Source organism: Bos indicus x Bos taurus, chromosome 27 (assembly GCF_003369695.1).
Source record: "Bos indicus x Bos taurus breed Angus x Brahman F1 hybrid chromosome 27, Bos_hybrid_MaternalHap_v2.0, whole genome shotgun sequence".
NCBI lineage: Eukaryota > Metazoa > Chordata > Mammalia > Artiodactyla > Bovidae > Bos > Bos indicus x Bos taurus.
Genome location: NC_040102.1, coordinates 7,685,066 through 7,712,084, shown reverse-complemented (window position 1 = coordinate 7,712,084; position 27,019 = coordinate 7,685,066). Strand labels below are relative to the sequence as shown.

General features: G+C 41.2%; 1 protein-coding gene across 2 annotated transcripts in view; it reads left to right on the top strand.

The window, feature by feature from the left end:
- The window catches only part of ASB5 (ankyrin repeat and SOCS box containing 5), a 40,849-nt gene that overhangs the window by 4,068 nt on the left and 9,762 nt on the right, over positions 1-27,019 (top strand). The window contains exons 1-2 of one of the 2 annotated variants that reach the window (XM_027530030.1): positions 23,360-23,399; positions 26,441-26,520. In XM_027530030.1, coding sequence (XP_027385831.1) covers positions 23,375-23,399; positions 26,441-26,520 — 105 coding nt within the window. In that variant the 5' untranslated portion in view covers positions 23,360-23,374. Of the gene's footprint in view, positions 1-23,359; positions 23,400-26,440; positions 26,521-27,019 lie in introns of those variants that run through there. The other variant, XM_027530029.1, reaches the window with a different exon arrangement.

The window sequence follows — 27,019 nt, the reverse complement described above, 5'->3', positions numbered from 1 at the left end:
AGAATTAGACAGTGACATACATAAAGGAAAAGTCTGTCAATCAGAAGAAGCACTAATTACCCACCCAGGTGGGTCTGCTGTTCCCAGGTAATGCCACCCTGAGAGCTGGGTCCTCAGCTGCCTGGCAAGTCTGATGGGTCACCTTTTCTAGTGTGAAATGTCAGGGTGAGTCGGGAAATCATAGCTCTGGACTCTGAATTCCTGTCTTGTTTTTGATTTATTTACTGTTTATTCCCTTTGTTCCACTTTTTCATCACCAAGTAACCTTACGGTTATGACTTGGCTCCCCCTCTGGCTCTGTCCACAGAGAGAGAATGTGCTGGCTTGCCCTGGGAGGATTTCAGTCCATCTGACATTTATGATTCTCGTGGTAAATTAATATGTTTGCATCTTGACATCACTCTTTGGTGCACTGTGCTCTTTGAGTTGTAAGTCCACCTCGGAGATGTGACTTTGCTCCAGCTTTGCCGACAGATCAGGTTTCCAAGCCTGCAAGGCCATGGACCAAATTTTAGAGTGTGGAAAATTCATCGAGGTAATGACTCCATGAAGCTGCCTGAAAAACAATCTCGTGACACCCAGCCTCCTCAGCACTCCTTTCATAGTTGAGGCTTGATATAGAATATAGAATGTATGAGGAATCATCTGGTACAATATTTGTGCTTGAGATTTCTGAATTTCTGAATTTCTGGTTTCAGGGTTGCCATTAAGCATGCAGTTATTTTTTTTTTTTCCAGTGAGTCTATTGTTGACACTTCGAAATAGGATACAGGGTAAACGTGCACTCTGAGTCGAGTCAATGACAAAGGACTTATCATTTTGGAGAACATTGGAACCTGGGTAGGAAAAGCAGCTAGAACTTTGTATGATGTAACTTTTTTCCCCATCAGTAGAATCCATCCCAGGTTTAAAAACAACTTAAGGGATTTAACTTTATGGCTGATGCCAGCAAGGGCAACAGTCATGCCCATTATACCTGTTCCCCAGGAACAACTTGTTTCCTGTGGGTTTCGGTGCTACTGTATTGATTGTGAGGTTAGTTATGTTGGGAACATTTCTCAGAATCTCAGCATTGAAAAATGTCAAGCCAACCTGTAGGCTCAGTTCTTTTATAGTGCTCATTGTATAAAGGTATAAAAATACCTTGAAGATGTGAGAGTCTGGGGATACATTTTTCTATACTTAATGGAAAATCACCAGATAAGAATAACTGGAATAAATAGAACTTTACTTTGTTCTTCTATGGCAAGAAACATGACGTTATAATCAAAATTGCTACCAAAAAGGTTTTTAAGAGACTCGTTTTGCCCACATTTCTACTATTTTTTTTGGAAATGCCAGAGCACTTTTTTTGGAAGGGATGAATATAATACTGTGAATTTAAACAGGAATCTGAGAACAAAGTTTCCAGGGTGCAAAAGGCTTTGTCATATTTTAATGTATTAATATTGTTCCTCTTCCTCTGTATTTGGAGAAATGCTTAGATTTTTGGAATTAAAGAATGCAGCATAGCTCATTATTGCTTAGGAGGGGACTGGTTTCCTAGGAGTATTCTTCCATACCTTTTACTTGTGTGTATTCTGTATCGAAGGCACAGTGCTAGGCATTCAGGATGAAATATACAGACAAATCACTGTCTGGCTTCTGAAGGTATGTATCATTTAGTGAGAGAGACAAACAGATGACCAAGTAATTTGAAGGATGGTGAGTGCTGATTTGCACGGTTGAAGGGGTGCTCGGGGAGCACAGAGGAGAGAGTGTGGAGATAAGAAGGTTCTGCCCGGGGTTCGTCAGGTAAACAAAAGCTGTGCTAACCACAGGCCTCTTCTCTCGTCATGCATATGTCCTCATTCATCATGCTCCAGAGCTTCCCAGTTTCCAATTGCTGCTCCCTGTTCACCTTTTCATCTCTCAACCTATTATTACCTCTAACTCATATGTGTGTTGCTCAGTCATGTCTGACTCTTTTCAACCCCATGGACTGTAGCCCACCAGGCTCCTCTGTCCATGGAATTCTCTAGGCAAGAATACTAGAGTGGGTTGCCATTTCCTTCTCCAGGGGATTTTCCCAACCCAGGGATTGATCCCAGGTCTCCCGCATTCAAGCAGATTCTTTACCGTCTGAGCCACCAGGGAAGCCCTCTATCTCATATATCTCCTGCCTAAATCTTTACCTGTAGGTGCACAATTTTATTGCCAAAAGAATTTTTTTAGACAAGAGCCAGTGTGCTCATTGCTTATCCATTAAGCCTTTTGAAGAATAAAAAGTATGTTGGTGAACAATTTAAAATTGAATTTTGTATATAGGTGGCATGGTTATAGTCAACTCTAAAAATTTTATATAATAACTGTAGTTAATGAAAACTAGGTCTAGACCTTCTGCTTTTCAATTTGCACTCTTTTAGAGGATGGTAAATTATGAAAGTAAGCTACTTTTCTTATTAATTGACATAACTGATACAATTTTGAATTTAATTCAGTTCAGTAAACACTTGAATACCTGCTCTGCTCCTGGCACCGTATTATGTGCTACTTGTGCATGGATGAATGCATATATGTGTCTATATGTGGGTGTACATACATGTATTTAACACATAGAGTGTACGAGTTACTTTTGAGTCATAGGAAACTTGGGTCAGTGGAGCCAAACTTTGTACATGTAAAACCAGCAAAGAGCAAGCACATAGGAAATTCATAAAGTGCTACATTGAACAACATTAAGTTCTGCAATGAATGTTCCCTAAGGAAGTCCATTAAGAGTATCAGATCCTAAAGAAGGTGGAGCTGAAGGAAAATCTTCAAAAGCAGAACATACCTGGTTATGTATAAGTGCTGATGGAACCAAGCTGCATGTAAAGAAAAGAAAAGAGAACTTTTAGATGTGGAACTGAGCAAGCCTGGTTCATGGGGACAGAGGCTGAAGGATAAATATTTGCTAAGAGACAGAGTCAGTGCCAAAGTGAAAAATACATGCATCCTCAGATTGCATGTCCCAAAGTCAAAAGTTCTATTACAAGTTTTCCAGTGCATTTACTGGATTCAGCCTGAAAGAAAGAGCTGCCGACTCATGAGGGAAACCAGCACCACCGTGAGTACTTTTATAAAATCCCAGGTGTAATGAGTCAACATGTCATTACATGTGGTCTGTGAACTACGTCTCAGAGGTCAAATACCTCCCGGGTGCCGAATCAGCTCTGCACATCCTCAGAATGGACCCACGGAGGCTCCTGGACTCTTGCTTCGTCTCAGCACAGGAAGCTCATTCTCTAACCTGGGGAAGAGAGAGGAAAGTTGATCCCCGGTGACAGCCCATGCCATCGAAAGCAAGGGGGGTTATTTGGAATGCCTCTTCTTCCAAAACCACCCTCAAATAGTTTCTTAAAGGAAGAAAGTGTCTGCTCACAGCCGATGAACTTTTGGCATTTCTTCTTCACCAGCTGCACAAAGAACAAATCATTCATTCTTTCCAGCCTTCTCACAGCAACGCTACAAAGCAGACCATTGGCTTTTCAGATTGGAAATGCCCCAAGAATATCAGGTCATGGGAGGAGAGGCTTAAGGAGTCTAAAAACTGTTCATTTGTTAGCACTTCCTGGTGGCCTGTAGTTAAACAAGCATACTCTGTGACGTGTAGGTTGAGGAGGACATGTAATGGTTAGAATGGTCTGTTTTCTCAATCCTATAATTCTTCATGGACAACTGGGGGACAAGATTTTTAAAATCAGTCCTCTAAGAAGATTTAGGAGATTTTTAGAAAAGCCTCAAGGACTGAGAGGCTAGGTCAGTGTGAGGGAACAGGTTCCCATGGCCCCTTTTCCTTCGTGAACAGAACCGCTTGACTTTTATGAATCTTCAGATGTTGGACTGCAAGAGGAATTTTTCTTTAATGTTTAAACTGTCCCATTTTATTTAAAATATGATGTGAGTCAACACACATCTTTACAGACCCTAACCACTCTATAAAATGAGTCATAACTGAGTATCCATTCAACATTCTTTCCTAGGGATTAGAACAACAGAAAACATTTGGGGCCCGTCAGGAATGGGCATAACTATGTCCAATGGCACAAGGCATCCTCTCTCCATCAGAGGAGCTAAAATTTCCATGTCACCATCACCCCTACTGAGCAAAATAGAAACATTCAGAAATACATACACTCTTTCCAGAAGGCTTACCGACTTAAGCTATGGGCAGAGCTCAAACAAACTGACATTTAATATGGAAATGTCATTGATGTTCTTAAATAGAAACATCAGTGCATCTCCGTCATCAAGTGTGCAGCTTGATTTAAATGAAAACTGACAAGGATGCAGTTAAAGTTAAGGCTGGTACGTTGAAAATCTGTTCTTTCCCATCGTAACACCGCAGCGGTCCTTGTGAGTCAATTGAAGCAGGTAGTCTGCCGTCAAAGTGCTAACAGATGATCTTCTTCTAAAGAGTTCTCAGCACCCAGAGACAGGATAGCAGTTAAATAATGAGCGTATAAGTCATGGTGACTCTGTGAGTGAATCCCTCAGGAACAACCAAACACATCCTTGATTAACCACTGAGAAGATTGATGAGCCCTTCTGTTTTCCAAATTCTGCCTCCTTCACTAGAGAAATGACGATCCCCATCATCCATCAAGTCAAAGTAGTAAGTTATCTAGGGAATGAAAAGATGCGCCAAAGGAGTTTCCGCATTGAAAGCTTTGTGTCTTATTTCCCTCTTGAGCCATGGTCAGGATGGGGAATTTGGTCAGGAAAATGTACCAGTTCTCCTACAGTGCAAGTACCATAGAACCTCACGGGCTTCCCTGAGGGCTAGCAGTAAAGAATCCTCCTGCCAATGCAAGAGGTGTAGGTTCAGTCCCTGGGTTGGGAAGATCCCCTGGAGAAGGAAATGGCAACCTGCTCATCCAGTCTTCTTGCCTGGGAAATTCCATGGACAGAGGAGCCTGGCAGGCTACAGTCCATGAGCTCTGAGGTTTTCTCTCTCTGTTCCCTGTAGTTAGGATGAAATTGCTCATCTGTTAAAATCTAGTAGAGGAATGAAGTTTTATGTATCCTTACCGTTACTCAAAGGAAGGAGCAAAACAAGACCGAATTGATTTGGAGAGAAACGCTCCTGTATAGTGAATATTAAGCCCTGAAACCATGCTTGCGTATCTAATTGGTGTGACCTTCCAGGAACGTGAAAGACAGGGACGTCTGTTTAAGTAAGCTCAATATTTATGGGAAAGCTGCTGCTGTTCTGGAGAAGGAAGTTATAATTTGGGCTTCCTGACCTTTGCACAAATCATACTGCAGACAACACAGTGATTTTGTTGTTACTGTTGAGTCACTGAGTCGTTCCAACTGTCTGTGACCCCATGGACTGCAGCATGCCAAGCCTCTAGCTTGTTAGGTGTCTGTGTCATCCATGGGATTTTTCCACTGGCTCTTTCCAAACAGAATATTAACTATTTAGAAAGTGTTTCATTGTGGCATGTGGGATCTAGTTCCCTGACCAGGGATCGAACCTGGGCCCCTTGTTTTGGGAGCTCAGAGTCTTAACCTCTGCATGCCGCCAGGAAGAGCGAAGATCCCACGTACCGCAACTGACTCATCGCAGCCAGATAAATAGATAAATGTTTTTAAAAATTTTTTTTAAAGTATTGAAAATGTAAAATTCCCCCCAACTACAAGCGAAAATGAGAAGTTGGTTATATGCCTTCAGAACTCAAGCTATTCTTGTTCAGATATTTTTCTCTGACAGGCTCCACAGAAAAAGCAGGACATTCTGAGCTGTCACGTGGGATCTTAGCCCAGGTGTCGGCAGGTTGGTGAGAATGACGAGGACCTGGAGGGGATGCTGTGGTGTGGGCGGGCTAGTTCACAGTTTTCAATGACTTGCAGACATTTTTTTCCTACCATCTTATTACCCTATCTAAGAAATTCCTCTTGACAGAAATTCTTTGGACAGAAACGTTTTCCTGGGCAATCCTGGTCAAATACCTGATTGTGAATATACTGTAGGAAGCCAGGTTCTTCTGGAAGGGTCCTAAGGTTCTTCTGGAAGGGTTCTAAGAGTATGTAGTGGTGTGTGACAGTGACATGCAACAGCACACTTCTGCTGCTCTGTTATGGCAGCCCCCAGAGGAGGGGCTGATGCTTCTGAACCTCCAGCATCGAAAACCCTGGATGTTGACTTCCTGCACCGAACTGTCCTTCTCACGCTTTTATTTTTCTCTGAATTCCTGGCAGCTGAATAGGGAAGACAAAAAAAAAAAAACATTCATGTCAACACTAAGAGCAAAGGGCTGAGTCAGCCTGTTTAGGAAGTCGGCTTTTTCCCTTTATTTTCTCTGCTTTTTTTCTACCAGCTGGTCTCTCCAGGAAGCCAGCAAAACAGCTTTTCACTGGACATGTCTTACAAAAAAGTTTGTTTTTTTTTTCTTATGAGGAAAGAGAAAAGTAAACCTTTTAAAAAATGAGTGAACTGTATTTGGGAAGAGGATGCAGAATTATTTCACAGAATCATTGAATACTTTCAAAGTCTATCATTATTTAAATTATCTGGGAACCTAGACACACGGTTGCAAAATACCCCTTCAAGAGCTTTTAGGAACTGTTGCTTCTTTTTTTATTTTATTTTTAAAGTTTTTTATTTTATTTAAAAAATTTTTTACTTTTAATTGGAGGATAATTGCTTTATGATGTTGTCTTGATTTCTGAAGTATATCAATATGAATCAGCCATATGTATACATATTTTCCCTCCTTGACCCTCCCTCCCACCTCCCACCCAACCCCACCCCTCTGGGTTATCACGGAGACCAGGCTGAGCTCCCTGAGTCATGCAGCCACTTCCCAGCAGCTGTCTGTTTGACATATGGCAGTGTCTATGTTTCAGTACCACTCTCTCAATCCGTCCCACCCTAGAACCATTGCTTCTTTATCAGGCTACTGCCAGGATTATATGAAGGTGACTAAGCCTCTGCTCAGAAATTGAACCATAAATAATGATTGAGTCTTCTCTCTTCAGAATGAGAGCATTAAACTGTATATTGTAAATGGGGAACAAAGTGATAATACAAACAGCAGGAATGTTAAGCCTGTTGGTTGGTAGGTCTCAGGGGCTTGCGTTGTCCTGCAATGTCTGTGATCAGGGTGAGGCTCAAGTCAGAAACCAGCTTTACTACCGAAAGCTTGGCTGGAATATGTTGATGGACAGAGAACTTTCTCAAATCAGTGTCTTAACAGCCACTTCACAAACTGGAGAGTAACATTTCTGAGACTACAGCAGCACATGACGACTCTCCCAGATTATCAGAAGGGAGCTCAGGCTAGTCTTCACAGACACTTAAGGAATCATGCTTCTGATAGAATACTGGCCATTTGTCTTATGAGAGGATGGAAATCCAGTTCTCTGTTGTAATACCAGAATCATAATAGTCTAGCAGCAATGCTGTTCAACGAAGGAGCTTTTAGAGGCTTCCCAGGTGGCTCTGATGGTAAAGAACCTGCCTGCCAATGCAGGACACTAAGAGATGCAGGTTCGATCCCTAGGTCAGGAAGATCCCCTGGAGGAGGGCATGGCAACCCACTCCAGTATTCATGCTGGAGAATCCCATGGACCGAGGAGCCTGACGGGCTACAGTCCATAAGGTGCCAGAGAGTTGGGCATGACTGAAGTGACTTAGCACTCATGCAGAAGCTTCAAAAGCTATGTTTGGAAGTTGGCAAAATACCAATCAAATGTATATATACCAGAGTATGTGCACAGTTTTGCTTCATATGTTGTGTATAAAACCTTCCCCGCCCTTTCTGATGATAATGTCATGCTTTTGGTGTAGTCCACAAAGACTTTCCATACATACGATCCCTTTTCACATCATCACTGTGCTCTCCCAACTACCGCATGGTATCACATTCCTTTGTTTGTAAGGCATCACCTGTTACAATCCTGCCTCGGCCAGTGGAACGGCCCCTGTGTGTACCAAGTAAAGGTTAATCTGGAGATTCTAGGGGAACAAATGAAGACAGGAAATCCATCCTGTCCAGAAGTTAAATCATTGTTTAACTTTAACCCACTCCTCTTTTTTTCGTAATCAGACTTACTGTCCCTTTTCCCTGTTTCCTTTTAACCTCATGAGTTGGCATTAGACAAACAAATCCTTTATGTGTATTTTGTACTCAGTTAATGTTCGTTAATATATTCAAGTAGCTTCTTCACCTTGTAGGAACTCAAAAACCTCTTGCCTTTTGGAGAACGCTACTTGTTTACCTTTTGATTTCTCGCTTTAAGCAAAGGCATTTTTATTCTTAATCTTTTAAACTTTCTGAGCCAATCTTCAAATGTTATTGAACATTTTTTTCTCCGTTCGTTTAAAATTGAGCATGGTACTTCAAAGTGTGTACCGTGAATAGAAAACACACCAGAAACCAGATACCAGAACTGAACCGACAGGGGATCGCTCTTTCTGTCTGTAAAGCAGACCAGGAAGTTGTCGGGTCTTAGACGTTGCAGGAAGGGATTTGGCTGATGTAAAACTTTGAATCAATACCTGCTAGAACAAGTCCTCCAGGTTTCAGTTCTTCCCCTTCAGGCCAGTCTGTATGTTACTCTGTGTGTGTGTGTGTGTGTGTGTGTGTGTTCAGTTGTGTCCAACTCTTTGTAACGCCATGGACTGTAGCCTGCCAGTCTTCTCTGTCCATGGAATTCTCCAGACCAGAATACTGGAATGGGTAGCCTCCCATCTCCAGGGAATCTTTCCAACCCAGGGGTCGAACCTGCATCTCTTGCATCTCCTGCACTGGCAGGCAGATTCTTTACCCCTGAGCCACCTGGGAAGCCTCTGTATGTTACTCCCAGGCCCCAAATTCTTTAGTATCTGTTTTAGTGGGAAGACCTGGGTTCAGTCCTTGGGTTGAGAAGATCCCCTGGAGAAGGGAAAGGCTTACCCACTCCGGTATTCTGGTCTGGAGAACTCCATGGACTGTATGGTCCATGAGGTCGCAAAGAGTCAGACACAATTGCGCGACTTTCACTTTTTTTAATTAGCACAATTGTAGGAATGATAAAAATAAATGTTTTAAAAATCTTGCTTTTGCTTAGGCACTCAACTGGCTTCTTCAGGCACAGGCAGCTAGAGGATTCCAGTAGGAGGAATGATCTGTTTCAGTGTCAGGAACTCCCTTCTCCATGCTTAAGGCAACAAAAGGGCAAGACAGAGCCGCAGCCCGCATCGTGGGGTGGCCTCCTATTTGGAGGTGGATGGGCGAGGACAGACAGCCTCGGGACACTGGGCCACTCTGCCCAGGTGTCTGGGATGTCGCCCTGCCTGGCAAAGTTGGAGTTGAGGCCGGAACACTTGGGACCCTCAATTTTCTATGCTTTCTGCTCTAAGACCTGCTTCTGCAAGTATATTCAACGTGGCAGAAACACGTGTCAGTGTTCTCGTTCTTCAATTTTCATGAAAAATATCAAGATAAAGTTCCTCAGCTACTGCCAGCCTCTAAACCCGCCATGAGCTCATGGTTAATGGTGAAGAAACTATTTGTGGCTAGAACTATGGGGAGGAGTGGATTATGTGTAAAATTGTTCTTGCATTAAGCTCTTGTCCGGATGCATATCAGATTTTCCTCCCCGCAGCTGTTGTCCTCCGACTGGAGAGCACAGGTTGCTGGTTGCATTCCTTGTATGGGTTTGTGGCCTTTTTGAAACCTCACGCTGATGTTTAGTAGCACCAGAACAGTGTGTTAACGAAGTGGGTGAAGAGAGGAAAGGATGAGAAAAGTGTCATTTCGTGAGAACAGTAAACACTCACCCCAGTTCTTGGTTACCTGCCAGGGGCTGTTCTAAACAGGCACAGTTGTTGCTGTTGTTCAGTCACTCAGTGGTGTCCAACTCTTTGCAACCCCATAGACTGCATGCCAGTCTTCCCTGTCTTTCACCATCTCCCAGAGCTTGCTCAAACTCACGTCCATTGAGTCGGTGATGCCATCCAACCTCATTCTCTGTTGCCCCCTTCTCCTCTTGCCCTCAATCTTTCCCAGCATCAGAGTCTTTTCCAATGAGTTGGATCTTTGCATCAGGTGGCCAAAGTATTGGAGCTTCAGCATCAGTCCTTCCAATGAATATTCAGGTATAGTCATAAACTCTTTGAATCTCGACAAGAACACGAGGATCTAGGTGCCGTTGGTAATTAGGTCTTGTTTTGCCTTGCTTATTTTATGTTCCCTGGTTTTGATTTGTCCACCTGTGGTTAAGAAGCAACACTGCAGGTTGGGAAAACTCACGTAGGGAGCAGACAGTCTCCTTTTCAGTTCTGCTTTGCTGGTAACACTCCAGGTGACTCCGAGGACAACCCCTACCCTCTCTTGACTTCAGCTTCTTTATCTGCAGAAGGGAGGAGTTAGGCAAGATGAGTGGGTGGGTTTTGGACCTTTTATTTTTAAGCCATTGACTCTGTGTGTGTATGTGCATGTCAGTCTGGAAGTTCAAACCGTAAAACTGGCGAGTGGCAGCAGGACTGTTTGAAGACAGAGCTCACGCTTTGCAAATGCACTCGAGGTGGCTCTGCTCAACTCACGGGGCTTTTGAAGCCATTTGTGAGTGGTGCAAGTTGATGGTATCTGAAGTCCACTGGTGGCTCTGAAACACATAGCGTTTCTTTCACGTTATGTTGACTACTGCTGAATCCTTTTTGTACCAGAGAAGCTTTTAGCACTCAGAACCCAAGCTGCTCTATATGGATTTATCACCCCCATAACCTTACCTGCCTTATTCCAGAGCACGGAGAATGTTCTCAACCGAGCTGTTCAGAACAACTGTCGTGGGTCACCAAATAACGTGAACTACCTGATTTCATAGCGGCAGACCCAGCTCTTTGCTCTTGCAGACAAAGAGACACACGTTTTCACTTATTCACTCTGCTAGTCGCCCAAGGTCATTTGATGCCCGCATGATTGACAGTTCTGCCCTCAGCCACACTGGAGCGCTGCTCCCTCCTCCCACAGTGCGCACTTTCTGTGCTAAGAGAAAGTTGCTGGGTCATCTCGGTGTGTCCCCTGGAGGTGAGTGGTAACCTGTCTGCACACCTAGGAGAGGATCTGAAGCCCCCTCGGTCATAGGGCAGGTATTCAGCAGGTTTAGGCTGTCGGGGGTTGGGGCTGGAGGGGAGGCCCCTAGAGTACAGGACACCAGGGTGAGAAGAGCCAAGTACCTCCCCGTCTCTTACTGGGGTTCTGTTTTCTGTTAACCTCCTCCTCCAGCTCCCCTGTATCTCAGTGCTAAAGAATCTGCCTACAGTGCAGGAGATGCGGGTTCAACCCCCAGTCAGGAAGATCCCCTGGAGAAGGAAGTGACAGTCCACGCCAGTATTCTTGCCTGGAGAATCCCATGGACAGAGGAGCCTGGTAGGCTACAGTCCATGGGGTCTCGAAAGAATCGGACACGACTTAGCAACTAAGCAACAACAACCACCACCCCCTCAATATTACAACCTATTTTGGCTAGCCTCTCTTTGTTAATTGGCATCTTCTTGATCAAAAGGTAAACTATATCAAATAAAAAATGAACAGAACTCATTTATGAAGTGGAAGTGAAATTGAAAGTCGCTCAATCGTGTGTGACTCTTTGCGACCCCATGGACTATACAAGTCCATGGAATTCTTCAGGCCAGAATACTGGAGTGGGTAGCCTTTCCCTTCTCCAGGGGATCTTCCCAACCCAGAGATGGAACCCAGGTCTCCCAAATTGCAGGCAGATTCTTTACCAACTGAGCTATCAGGGAACTCATTTATAGAATTTAGTAAAACACCAAAGCAGAAACCCATGAAACCACCAAGCAAGTCAAGAAGTAGAGCGTGCTTGGGACTCCGGAAGCCCTCCAGGTAAACCTCTGTAACCACAACATCTCCCTGTCCCCAAAGAGAGAGTCACTATCTTTGACTGTAATCATTTTCTTACCTTTATAGTTTTCACTCCTCTGAGTACATCCTAAATTGATAAGGTTTGATTTGGCCTGATTTTAAATTTTATGTAAATCGAATCATTCTGTAAGTATTCTTTCATGACTTGCTTTTTTTCACTGAACAGTATGATAGGAAGATTTATCTGTGTATGTGTGAAGTTTATTCTTGTTCAATGCTATAAATTCTATTCCCAGTTTAGGGTAATTAAGAATGAAATTGCTATAAATGTCCAGCACTAATCAGTTGGTATGGCTCTAGGACGGGAATTGCCAGGTCAAACAGCATGAATATCTTTGGCTTTCTTAGATAGTGTTACACTGTTTTCCAATATAGTTGTGTCTATAGTGAAACTAGCACCATATAAATTTGTGGTGCTTCCTATTATTGCTAATATTTGGTATTGCCAATATTCTTAATTTTTGCCAATCTAGTGAACACATAGGTTTATTTTTCATTTCTCTAGTATTGCCATTTTCATGTTTATTAGCCATCTGTACTTCTCTTTTGTGATGTGCCTGCCAAATATTTTGCTATCCATTTATTATGTTCTCTGCTCCTTTTTTCATGGATTTTTAGAAGTTATTTTTATATTTTAACCATTAGATAGAAAATGAAGACAATGTGAAGAAGCTCTTTATAAGTATCTTTTATGGCTTGACTTTTCACTTGTTATATGTTTTTCTCTTGGTGAACAGGAGCTCTTAATTTTAAAATAGTCACATTTAGAAATCTTTTCCATTTTGGTTAATAATTTGTTGTAATTAATTTTTAAGAAATCTTGCTGTATTTCAAGATAATGGAAGTATTTTCCTATATTCTCTTCTTAAAGCTTTCCTTTCCCGTTATCCACCTGGAATTGATTTTTGGAATGATGTAAGTCTAGTTTTTCCTAAGTGGATGCCTAATTATATTCAGATCATTTAGTGGAAAGTCAGCCATACATTCTGTGATTTACAGTTGCTATAGGGCCCGCTCTGAATAAGTTTAGGGTCTATCATGCCTGTCTGTGAACTTTCTCCACATCTAAGCCATGCAATATTACTTTCTATAGCTATAGGAGAAATTTAAAACATAGATCTTACTAAGAAATGGAACTCTACATTCACATTCTTCTCATGTATATTTTGAATATTTACAAAAATTGAGTATACAAAGGACCATAAAGCATGTCTCAAGAAATTTCAAATGTCTAGTATTATATGGGCCAGAGATTGGCAAACTTCTTCTGCAGGGGATCAGAGAATAGATATTTTAGTTACTGTTATGCCATGCAGTCTCAGTTCTGCAGTTATAGTGTTAGAGTAAACACAGATGATGTACAATAGGATGGATTTTATTCGGTTCTAATGGCACTTTATTTACCAAAACAGATGGTAGGTCAGACTTGGGCCAGGAGCCACAACGTGCTGACCTCTGATAGAGAACACATCCATTGTTCTCAGGGAAATTAATGTAGAAGTCATTGACAGAATGCAATTAGAAAAACAAAAAGCTCATTATGTTTGGAGACTGAGAAAATATCGTTAAGTAACTCATAGGTCAAGTAATCAAAATTATGAAAAGAATAACACAATCTACTTTCAGGAGACTGAGGGGAGAAAATGATAAAGCTCCACATCAAAATGAATAAAGTAACTTTTTATAAACAAACTATAAACAAAACTAAAAGATAGTCTGTTGAAAAACTAAGATTAGCATACCTCTGTCGGATCAGAGCTACAAATAAACAACAGATGGAATTAGAGAGACCATAATAACAGATGTTACTGAAATTTTTCAATAAGTGGTTGTTACATAACAACTTAATGCCAACAGTTTTGACTATTTGGATGAGATAGACCATTTTCTAAAAAGCACAATTTATCAAAGCTGAATTTTGGGGGAAATGAAGAACCTAAACAGTCCAAAATCACAATATAAATATAATCACTAGTTTTTAAACTTCCTCAAAAAATCTCTAAGAGTAGATGATTTTATCAATGACTTCTACCAAGCATCATAGATAATTACAGAAATATTTCTAATAAGTGAACCTCAACAGTAGAGAAACTGAGAGACTAGCCCCTCTCATCTCATGGAGTCAGTGCCCTGCTGCCTGTGACATTTTTGTTTGGGGTCACCTTAGTTACCTGCTTCAGAATCATTCCAAGATAACTCTGGCAGCTTCGTGTGCTTCTGCAAAAGCAAGGTTGGATCTCCTAACAGGACATTATCTTTCTGCTCTGTTTGTGGGCCAGAATGTTATTTAAAAACAGGAAACCTTATTATAAGAGATTTCTTAGAAAAATTATTTTTCATGCTAGATGTGTTTTGCTGATATTTCACTTATAATGTTATACAAGATGTTTTCAAAATGTTTACTTCTCAATATTAACAAACACTTGAGTTTGGTGGAAATCACCTGTAAGAACAGCTGAGGGAGAATGATTCCTCCTTGCTTAGTTCCCTGGACAATGGAGACAGGTATATTTTCCTCAATAGAAGCCGTTTACCATCTTGTTTCAGGATCTACCATGAAAAGATGTTTTGTGTGTGCATATATATTACTGTTTCAAACTATATTTAATTGGAATTTTTAATTATGCTTAAAGTTTTTTAATCATAGCCCCCAAAGTTGGTAAAATTGGGAAGACCTTCTTATATAACATTTATTCTCAAACTCTTATGCACTCGAACTCAGAAAGAATCATTCACCACAGCGTCTAGGCACTGCTGTGTTTTGTAATGACACCAACTACATTTTTGGTAATTGGGATTTTTCTCTGACCCCTCTGGGCCTCTCCTTACCACTCAATTCCAACTAAGACAGGAGCTGTCCTGGACCACAAGATGTCACTGTAGGTTTCCCAGCAACCTTTATCTAAGAGGTGGACGACCCTTGAAACAAGGATTGACTATTAGGTAACAATCCCCTCAATTTTTCCCAAGAGACTTTGAGCAAGTTTACCTTCAGACCCCAACTGCCCTTATCCCCATCACTAAGCCATTAGATGTGGATAATCATGTTTAGAAAAAACACTGAAAAGTAACATGGAGCAAGAATGGGGCTCAGCAATGACGCTTAAGACTTATATGTACACGTAGCTTTGTAACGAAGCCCACAGCAAGGCAGCCACCAAGAACTGAATAATGGCCTTTTCCAGATGCGACTTTGCAAGGGTGGAAATTTGACGTTAACAGGTAAAGGAGACTCTGTTGTATTTTGGTGATGGCTTAAGGTGATGATAGTGTCCTGTCGTTAGTGAACCCTTGGTAGCTTAGAGAAAACAGGCATTCTTTTTTTTTTTTTAAGAATAGGAATTTTACATTTTTAAGACATTTAGAAAGGAGAAAGACTACAGATTTTTGCCCCAAGATAAAGGATTTAATCAATTTAGGCATGGGGGACAGCTTATAAACTGGATGGCTCCTTAGAAAATAAGAACTGCTAACCTGTAGAAGCTGATATATTGGAAATAGTGTTTTTGTGAGATTATGATATAGTAGTTATGACTACAAAGAGCCTGCATCTTTTAAAGATACACACTGAAATATTTGTAGGTGGAAAGACATGATGAGGTTTGCTTCAAAATAATCACAGGAATAGAGATGGGGAGGGACAGGGGTCGCCTGTAGGTGAAACGAGAATAACCGTGAGTTGGTAACTGAACCTGGGTGATGGATGGCATGTGTGTTTGAAATATTTTGTAGTTATAATGAGGGAAGGTGTCAACCCCCGTCCAAGCAGGAGTCTGTTCTTCGTAGTCTTCCTTTCCTGATGGTGGAGGAACTCCAATGATCTAAGTCCCCCAGCTCAGGAATACACCCTCAAAAATCTTTACCTGTTGGTTACTCACTCATTAGTTTTCCTAAATACCACCATTCTGGAGCAGCGAGCTCCTGAAGTTTGTAACTGTGTAAACTTAAACAAAAAAAGGAGTTTACATTTGTGCCCTAGATAGAGGTTTTAAAACTGTCAGAACATGATCCAACTTCCTAGTGTTTCAGAATGTCTTGAAAAAGTTTGTTCACACTTAACTGTGACTTATATGATTATGTAGATTTCTATCATAATCCCTCTTAGATTTCAACTTTCGATTTTGAAGTATCTAAAAGTAATAAGATTTCTCTCCTGCAGAAGCCCGTCCATCTCTGTAATGATTTTCAGCGTCCTTCTGTGAAGATTTTTCAACCTAGTTGTTCAGTCGCTAAGTCATGTCCGACTACTTGCAGCACAGTGGACTGCAGCACCCCAGGCTTCCCTGTCCTTCACTATCTCCTGGAGCTTGCTCAAACTCATGTACACTGAGTTAGTGATGCCATCCAACCATCTCATCCTCTGCTGCCCTCTTCTCCTCTTGCCCTCAATCTTTCCCAGCATTGGGGTCTTTTCCAGTGAGTCAGTTCTGCGCATCAGGTAGCCAAAGTTTCAGAACTTCAGCTTCAGCATCAGTCCTTCCAATGAATATTTAGGGTTGATTTCCTCTAGGATTGACTAGTTTGATTTTTCAACTTTAATTGTCTCTTTATCACTGAGGACTGGTAACCAGACCAAACATAGGTCCTGGTGTTTTCAGATACACTAGCATTATTAAAACAGGAACAGAATGACTCCTGGGAAGAGAATTGACCTGGTTCACGTCCCACGTCCTTCCTACAAGGTGTAAAATTTCATTTTAGTCTTTGTGGGTAGTAATAGAATGCCATCTCCAGTCTATAGTCTATCTCAGATACTTTTTTCTGAGACACGTTCAGACCAATATGACCTGTGAAATAGAATTCTTCTTACTTTTCCTTAGTGTTTTATCTAATCCTGCTTTGCTTTAAAACATCTGCCTACTCAGAGCCTGAAAATATCCTGTGGTTTATCTAATTCACTTTTTTATTTACACTTGGGAAGATGCTATGTCTGGAGATTTCACAGTGAGTTCTTATTCATACGATCATAGATACCCAGAATTTCAATGATGCTGTCCCAAACATATTCCCTTCACTGTGCATATTTTAATGAAATCATACAGCTGTGCACAATCAGTTCAATCTTTCATCCTTTATTTTTTCCAGCAAATTAACTGAAACATTTTCCTTCAATTCCATAGAGTCGCTTTAAAAAATTACTTATACTTTTGATGTATGTAAAGTTTTTGGAAGAAGTAACTGTGATCTCCTTTGTCCCCCTAATTACTTATGTGAATTATTATAGGTATTCCACAAGTCACACACATCTTACCTAACTAAATGTGGCTATAGTCAAATCCAGTGACTTTTCCCCCCACTGCACTGGAAATTTGCTTATTCCCCACTATGGACTATAGAAAGCCCTTCTTGAGGCTTCTTGGGAATTCTGTATTCAAATTACTCTTAAACTAGCATTTTTTTGGATTGCCATTATAAGAGGTGCAGTGGTGGGCCTGTCGAATGACGGATGTACGTCCTCAGAGTTCACAGCCTCGTAGAGGAGCAGACATAGAAATAGATCCTTATAAGACCAATAGTCCAAAACTGTTAAGACCAAAAGCTGCCCCAATTCTTATAATAAAGGATTCTATATTTATTTTACAATAACAAAAGAAAAGTGCAAAGCCGAAATGTCAAAAGCTTAAAATGGAAGTTTGTTTTTAGAAACAAAGATCAGTATTTACTTTTACTGCTCATCTTGTTTAGATCCTTGGACTCTGTTTATGGGTACCAGCCTGTGGTGAAGAACCAGTGGTTTGTGACAACTGCCTCCTGCACCCACGCTGGACTCAAAAAGCCCCTTTCTAGACCACCCTCTAAGGTTTTCTCACCACCTAGGAATGTCTCCCCCATACAAATAGCCTCAACTAAGCTGATGCCAAGTTCCAGTTTTATTGGAAATGTCTGGCCTCTTGTGTAGTGATATAATATGCCCAGAGCTCACATAACCACCCTACCCTTTTATATCAGTCCTAGACTCTGAATCAAAGAATGTTGGAGCCAGAAAGGAACCATCTCCTCCAAGCTCCTCATTTTATAGAAAAGGAAACTGAGGTATCACCATGCTATTTGCCCCAGGTCACATAGTTCCAAGGATTAGAAATTAATCCGAGATAAGGAAAAGATATTCTTGGTATTCATTCACGATAACTTTGAAGTAAATATTGGCAGTGCAGTGTGGCAGCAGATATTAACAGGGAAAATAATCTTACTCATGAGATGTTTTTTTTTTCTCTTATCCAGCTTGTTATAAGAAAGTAGTACCCCAATAATTTTTTTCCCATTATATCAACAGAAAGTAGAACCTAGTAATAGTGGATGAAAAATAGAGATAATGGAATCTGTAACCATTTTTCATCTAGACCCATCTCAGTAGGTTAATACCGTGTAACAGGATCCCCAGCTCAGTTAATCCCTGGCACCCTGTCATGGTTCAGCCACTGCTCTTGACTCAGTCGTGGACCATGCTCCTTGTTCAGCTTTATGTGCCAACAAAAAAATACCAGGCACATGTTTGCTTTTTTCCTCTCTTCTGTCCAGCTGCTCCATCCTCTGCCTTTTAGGGTGAAAAACCTCAGCTGTACTTAAATTGACTCCTGACGTCTTTTGGTCTAGAAATGACCTCCAGGAAAAAAAAAAAAAAAAATCACAATAGGGAACTATGCCTATATAAATAGGAAGACTGTGATTTTGTACAGAAGCCAATTCTAAACTTAGATCCTTACAAGATGAGAACATGAGCTCGCTACCATCTGACCCTAATGCACACACACTATTTATTCCTGAGGATGGAGGAGACAGGCTTGCTGGTCACCCGTCACGACCGAGCTTTCTGGCTTCAAGGCTGTTTACTGCTGTTATCAACAGGCGACTTTACATTGGATGGATCTGTAGAGATTTCACACAGGCTTTCATGCTTGCAAGGGAGAGCACATTTCTATTCTGTTTCTGACTAGGGAAGGTGACTTTTTTGCACATTTTTGCTTTCTGTGTCACGCAGATAGTTAAATACTTCTGGTGACAGCTGGGTCTCCACTTTAAAAATAGAAAAGCTACTGCCTTCCTGGCCCAGCCCCCACCCCTGCCAGCCTGCTCCCCGTGTTTCTGCACAGAGTTCAACGTGGAGGCCCTCCTCCAGTGAGCACACAGGAATCTCTGTGAAAGCACGAAGGGAAGGAAAGAAAGTAGTTAGAAATCCAGCTGCTGACCTTGCTGCTGGCTGGAGCCTTGCCTCGTGACCCTGGCTGTCCAGGCAGAAACGCCAGCCCCACTATGCCCACAGATGGTGCTTCTGTTGAAGGGAACTGCATTAAGCAGACCCTCCCGAAAAGAAGGCTAGCGAGCGTAGAAGAATGTTCTTCTAAGCGAAAAGCTAGCTGGGGTATTCTGACCAGTCAAGGTTAGTAGAGTGGCCATTGCAAGTCTGTTGGTGTCCTGAAAAAACGATATTGTCTTTGCAAGTACTAACTTGAAGCTGTGGGTGCTTTCCAGAATGTGGACTCTGACCTGGAAATGTATGGCATGGCCAAGGGCTGCACTGTGTCCTTCACCTTAGAGCGTCTGGAAAATGCCCCTGCAGACTCATTCTTAGGACTGTGTGTTAAACACCCGGGTAAACTCAGTAGTCCCTGGGTTGCTTACCTTTCCGGTTCAGCAGGTGTTTGTAAGTTGGTGTGGGAGCCAGGAAAGCTGCTATTGAGCAGGAAAAGAGTATTTCCAAGAAATTAAATATGGGAATTTTGAAACATTTAAGGTAGAAGGCAAGAAAACGGAACAGAAGCACTTCCTTAAAGTGCCCTGCCATAGAGCTCTTAGTTTTAATAATAAAAATATGAAAGCCGTGGAGGAGAATGAGCACAGTGCCAAAAAAGAACTGTGTAAGGGAATTATTTTTTAAAAGAAAAAGTGTGCACTTTCGTAAAACGTCAATATGGTTGATGTTAGACTTAATGTTGGAAGTGCAGATTTAGAGATAAAAATAACCCCCTATCCCCCTACAGTGTAAAAGTTGCATTTACTATAGAATGGTTGGGGTCTGATGGATATTGTTTAGAAATTATTATAAATTTGTAAAACATGCAAATTGTATTTTTAAATAGGATAAAATACTCATTTCTTTAATAGACGGAGAAAGCAATCTGATTTTTCCCCCCGCCCCAACCACCCAGCCCAACATACATTTCTTTTTCATTACTTTTAAACAATATGGTGATCAATAAAGATTGAGAACAAATTAGCATGGATTAAAAAAAAAACAGATGACTACAAAGAAGACAGTTTAACAAATCAACAAGTATTTATTCATCCATCAATAGACATTATTGAAGTGGTAGGTGTTCGGGATATGCAGTGAGCAAACTGTAGCAAGTCCCACTTTCTAAGATCTTCCACTGCAGTAGTAATACATTCTACGAAGAAAAACAGAGCAGGAAAATGAGACAGAAAGAGTTCTGTCGTAGGGGTAGGACAGACTCATAAAAGGTGGTCAGAGAAGAGCTCCCCTATGAGGCAATTCCAGTGGAGAACAAAAGCTGGCCATAAGCCGTGTGTCTCTCAGAAAGAAGCCCCACAGGCAGAGGGCACGGAAGCCCAGATGTTTAGCGTGGCTGAACGAGGACCACGGGTGTAGGAGAGGGGTGGAACTGGTCACGCTGATCGGAAATTCCTTGGATTTTACTCTGGGGGACAAAGAAAGCCATTGGAATGTTTCTCACTTTACAAGGATCCCCGTGGTTTGGAGAGACTGTTGGAAGCACATGGGGGGAGACACACAGACCTGTCAGGAGGCATTTGCATCAAGTCAGGCGGATATTGGTGGGTTGGACTAGGGTAGTAGCAGTGGAGGTTACGAGACAATAGTCGAAGCTGAATTATATTTGAATGGTTGAGGCAAAAGGACCTACCGGTGTTTGACCGTGGCGTGTGAGAAATAGAAATTCAGGAATACACAAAGACTGTTGGTCCTGAAGCACCTGGATGATGGAGTTGCCATTTACTGATAGGAAGGAGAGCTGGGAGGATCACAGCCAGGTTCAGTCTGCGACGTGTTCAGTTACGTGGTCTAATTAGATAGCCAAGTGGAAAAGGTGAAGAATCAGTTGGAAATACACATCTTGAATTTAGAGGGCAGAGCTGGTCTGAAGATACAAATTTGGGGTGATCAACATGTGGATAATATTTACATCAATGGGACTAGAAGAGATCTTCCCAAGACTGAGTGTAGATGAGGCAAGGATTGAGCTTGAGATGCAGATCCACGAAAAATAAAAGACTAAAGAGAAGTAACTTGTTTAATAATAACTGCCTCCCTGCAAAAAAGCAAATGAAATAGTTAATACATATGAAGTTTTCCTTTAAACTGCTGTGCTTAAATTTAAGGCCATATTATTAGTGCCAGGTGACAGAAGGGATGGTAACACTGTCTTAAAGCAATGGACAAGCAAAAAGAATAGTTGGTTTTGAGAGAAAGGTGATGACTTTCCTTTTAGAAATGTCTTGAGATGCCAGCAAAATATCTACAGGAGTGTCCAGAATTAAATTTTGTAATGTGTCACAAAAATTGAAGAGCTCTCTGTGTGGATGTGGCCACTGTCTCTGAATTTTGACCGTTCCCTTTCCATTTAGATCTCCTACAGATACATGTAAGAGGAATAAGATGAGTTAAAGTTTTCTTAGCTTAGAAAATGAAAGTGAAGCCGCTCAGTCGTGTCCAACTCTTTGCAACCTCATGGATTGTAGCCTACCAGGCTCCTCCCTCCATGGGATTGTCCAGGCAAGAGTACTGGAGTGGGGTTGCCATTTCCTTTGCCAGGGGATCTTCCCAACCCAGGGATTGAACCCAGGTCTCCCGCATTCCAGGCAGACGCTTTAACCTCTGAGCCACCAAGGAAGCCCTTTCTTATCTTAAATGAATTAAATTACTCTATTTCCTGTATAGAAGATGCAGTGAAAAGCTCATAGGACAGACATACAGAGGTATTTGTTTAAAATGGAATTTGGATTGTATTGTCATATTTCACATGCGTTTAGTACAAATGTGCTAAGTACATTCGTGTTCACTACAATCCTATGATGGAAACAGAATTATCCTTCCCTTTAAAGGTAAGAAAACTGAGGCTCAAGAGTCCATCTGTGCTGGCCTCTGAGCTCAGGTCTCTGTGATGAAGTCCAGCAGGCTCTGTCCACAGCAGCAATGGTTACTGGTTTTTATGAAGTGTGTTAAATAGTCTTTCTCCCTTGATTTTGGATATTCACGGGAGAACTATTATCTTTACTTCGTTAAAAATTTAGTCCTATTTCTTGAGACAAACTGAAGCAATGTTTTCATTTATCTGTGTGTGTGTGTGTGTGTGTGTTTTCTGTTCCAGCCCATACCCTGTATTCTTGTAAGATAACGGAGGGCTGCTAGATCATGAGCAGGAAATCAATCAGAGTAAGTGGCAGGTCCGTGCAAGTCCGCACACATACCCGAAGTTTCCAAGGTACAGCTCGCTCTGGTGGTCTCAGATCTGGACTAGCATTATGTTCAGGAAGTGAACGACAAGGACGTAATCTGAGTGGAAAGACAAGGATGGTCTCAGTCTTTGAAGAGACTGGTTTTGGCAACATGTTACTTCCCTAATCAACCACGTCCTCAAGGATTTGTGTGGCTCTATTAATCTGCTCAACAGAAAAGTACTCAGTAAGGGTCAGTAAATCCCCGGTGATTTTAAAAGTATTTTATAAATATGTGGATAGGGATGCGTTAGATGTTGTTGAGTCTGAAACTTCACCACATCTTTGGATCTTCTTTAAGACAAATAACATGAAATTGCATAGTTTTAAAAAGTGGCCGTGGAAGTTCCAGATTCTCGACTTCACAGTAAATCCACATTCATCACAAGCAGGATTGTTGATTTAAGACCTGCAGTCTGTAAAGTGTATTAGCATTTTGCTCTCTGATTCATATATGAAGATGTCATTGCTTTTCACCTCTCCTTGTCATCTCCTGTTTGAGGTGACCGTCCTGACATTCCTGTTTGGGACCATTGAGGAAAATCCGGTGTGACCCAAACCCAGAGAGCCCCCTGTACCACTCCCAAATTTGCTCTCTGATGAGTCCTGCTTCCACATCTGCTGATGGGACTAGGATGGGGAGAAGGCAAAGACTTTCTGAAAAATAAAATGGTTTCATCATAACCCTGGGCAGAGATCCAAGTGTAATACTTTTATTTCATTGCAGAGCACATACTGTAAGAAGAGGGGAAAAATGAATTGGGAACAGTCAGTTTCTTAAACAGCAGTGAGCAATAGTAAGAGGCAATTCTGAAAAGAAATCTGATTTTCCAAAAGCTGTTTTGCTTTTTAGAGGTAAAAGGTCACATTACAAGGAGCTTAGAGCTGCATAAAATGGCTGAACAGAGCTAACACATACATGGCAAGTGACTTTTTTTTTTTTTAATGCTGATCAAAAAAAAAAAGGTATGAGTCGGATTTACCTCAACAGTGGCTGGCTTGAAATGCCGTGGGGAGATGGTGATTTAGGTATGTTATAGACCCCTACGGACCCGTAAATGTCTGAGAACGTGAATGTTTTTGCTTTGGTAAGGTGGTTGTTTACAGAATACGACAGGCTCTCTCCCTGTAAATTATATACCAGATGCCCTGGAACCGGTGTTATTTCTAAATATAGACACTCGCCTCCTGTGTGGCTACAGGGAGACCAAAGCAGTGGGCATTAGATTAGCTGGTGAAAGTTACAGACTTCTTGTAAAACATTTTCACATTGAATAATTTATCCTAAGGAGTTCAACTGAAATTTTATTTTTTAAATCTTAGATACCCAATGTAAAGTCTAACAAGATTGTAGAATTTAAAAAGTTGTAAATGAAGATATTTATCTTTTTTTGGTCTTGAGAAAGTTTATAAATCTTTCTACTGTAAAGCATATCTGTATTGAAAGGTAAGATATTTAATATTGAATATATCTGAATAGAAATTTGCAGTTGATTTCCAGATTTTGAAAGGGAGAAGCAGGGAGGGGTGAAGGTTTAGCTCAAAACAGAAACTGGAGCGTAATGGATCCTCTGATTCTCACATGTTACCAGATTAATTATAGAAATTCATCTAAGGAATTATAAGGAAGCAGACCAGGTGGGGTTGCTTGGGAGTTAAGTAAGCAGAATTCAAAACAAAAACTTTTTTGCATTGACTCGCCAGCATGTACTATAAATTACTCCTGTAATGGATTGCTATGACTTTATTTCTCAGAGCTTACTTAGGAAAGAAAAAGATAGCAACAGTGTTGGTCATTGGCTTAAATACATTTATGAATCATTCAATTGTTTTATATGGTTTATTTAATTACGCTGATAGCATGGAAAATCATTTTGGTCGATAGATGCTGTTACTTATGGCTCAAGTTCCCCTAATTTTGGAGAAGAATTGTTCCTTTAAATTCATATTAAAAACCTCCTGTATTTATCAGTTCATATTTAACTAAGGATGCTAGGTATTATTTGTGCATTTACATGGCAGGCATGCACTTAGCATGCTCCTTTCTAGCCTGCTCTCAATCCTGTCTCACAGGTAGTATTTTTCCTATTTTATGAGCAAATTGACCCGCAGAGAGTTTAGGTCCTCCCTGAAGGCTACCATCCTAATCTGGGGTTCAAGGCCAGGCCTGCCAAGTCCCTCAGTCTTTTTCCTCCATGACCCTTCTGGGCTCCAACCTGCATCTCATCTCTCTCTTCCTCCTGGTCTCCATTTCTCTCACCTCCTCCTCCTCTAGCCCATCCCACTGCTTTTAGGCCACAAGCAGCAGGGCTCCTGGGCAGGTGAGCAGAGCTGAGTTCATCCAGGAAAATATTAGTAACAGGGAAGTGGCTCTCAGAAGACTGACCCCTGCCTTTCAGGCCAAGGGAGCCCTCGCCTGCACCATCTATTCCCAGTGGGTTTCTCACTGACCACCACCCACACTCTCCCGCAGACCGTGTGACATTTAACTCCCCTTTCATGCCAGTGGAGGTCTTATGAATAGAGATAATATAGCAAATGCACATACAAAACTCTGGCTTCAGTTTTTTTTTTTTCTTCCACCGTAAAGGACTTGAGGCTTGGTGATAAAGAAAATGACAATGGGTACAGAAAGCTCTGTGACCATCTTGGAGGAGAATAGGGGGCTGTGATGGGTAGTGAATTCAGTAAACACTTACATTTCTTTATTTTGGCCCTGATGTGGCCTATTTTCTGAATGATGCTTTTCCATTTTTTCTGTCTTTTGTGAACAACAGCAAGCAATGCTGAATGGTTCAGAAGACTAATGAAATCATTTTGATGGATAAATTGTATGTAAAATAGGAATATCTAGTACCCCTCAGTTGTAAGTATTATGAATTTTGCTGCCCCTTACAGTCTTAATAGTTTACTAGAAAGAAATGTGTCCAAAAATGAATCCAAAAGCCCATTTCTGTAGACTGTTCTGAGTGCCAGCATCTGGTTAATGGCCATATTAGCCAGTGGCGGTGGAAGAACGGGCGGTGATAGATCAGCCTCATACAATTCAGCACACAGCGTTCAGTGATAAATTAAGGATAATGACATTTATTAACCCATTATACAGGAGGGAGCATTATAAATCATTATAAATATTATAAATGAATATTTAAATTCAAACATGTATTTAAGCATTGATTACTTAAAACGTTGTTAATTTACTACTGCTGTGCTCAATAAATGAACACAGTGGTTTTACACAGGCAGTCTGTTTGGAAAGTTAATAATTTGCTTATTTAAGCATTCACCATGAAAACTGATATATGTTCTGAAGGCCTCCAGAGTTGTGCTCTGCAGTCAAATTGTTTAATGATAAAACAAACAATTGCGTATGATTTTGAAAGCATTGAATTTTATCTTCATAGATGGAACTGGAAACATAAGTGTTTCCCCCAAAGACTTACTTATGATGGTGACTTTAGCATTTTATTTTGTGAGAACATAAGGCTTCAATTCTTATAAATTATTATTTTCCTGCCAGATTTGCTCTGTTAACAAATATTTATTGGGGTACACTAATTCAATTCTGCTTTTAATATGATATGGGAGTGTTGCATCCTGGAAAGAAACAATACCCCAAACCTAATAAAAGATAATTCTTTGTTCAGTTGATAATTCAAAGAATTGGATGTTGAGCTTATTAATTTCTTGGATAAGCAGGAAATAATGCTGGATGGAAAGGCAAAACAAGGGCAATGGAGATGTAACAATTCAGTTCTGGAACTAGACTATCTGGCTCTTTTTAAATGTTTTCATTTCTTCCAGAGCTTTCACTTCCTCAACTTTAGAACAGAAATAATAATGAAACGTACCTCGAAGAGTTGGTGCCAGGTGCGTGCGTGCTCCTCTGTGTCTGACTCTTTGAGACCTAATGGACTGTAGCCTGCCAGGCTCCTCTGTCCATGGGATTCTCCAGGCAAAGATACTGGAGTGGGTTGCCATTTCCATAGGGTTAAAAAGAGTTGACAACAACCACCACCATAAGGGTTTGCTCTAACTCACAGATTTTTGTTTCCTTTCTTTTCTGGAAGGTTCCTGGGCAGATCGATCACCACTGCATGAAGCAGCCAGTCAAGGTCGTCTTCTAGCTCTGAGAACATTATTATCACAGGTAAAATACAACATGTAATTTTATAATGCAATATATTATAATACATAAGTTTATGATTAACCTATAGTTTAAAATATGTCTCTGTTCCCTGAGCATACAGCATTCATTATCAATAGTAATCAACTCAAAAACAACAAAATTGCTTGATAACTTTTACTAGCTTTTTATTTTAACTCATCAGATCAGATCAGATCAGATCAGTCGCTCAGTCGTGTCCGACTCTTTGCGACCCCATGAATCGCAGCACGCCAGGCCTCACTGTCCATCACCAACTCCCAGAGTTCACACAGACTCACGTCCATTGAGTCAGTGATGCCATCCAGCCATCTCATCCTCTGTCGTCCCCTTCTCCTCTTGCCCCCAATCCCTCCCAGCATCAGAGTCTTTTCCAATGAGTCAACTCTTTGCATGAGGTGGCCAAAGTACTGGAGTTTCAGCTTTAGCATCATTCCTTCCAAAGAAATGCCAGGGCTGATCTCCTTCAGAATGGACTGGTTGG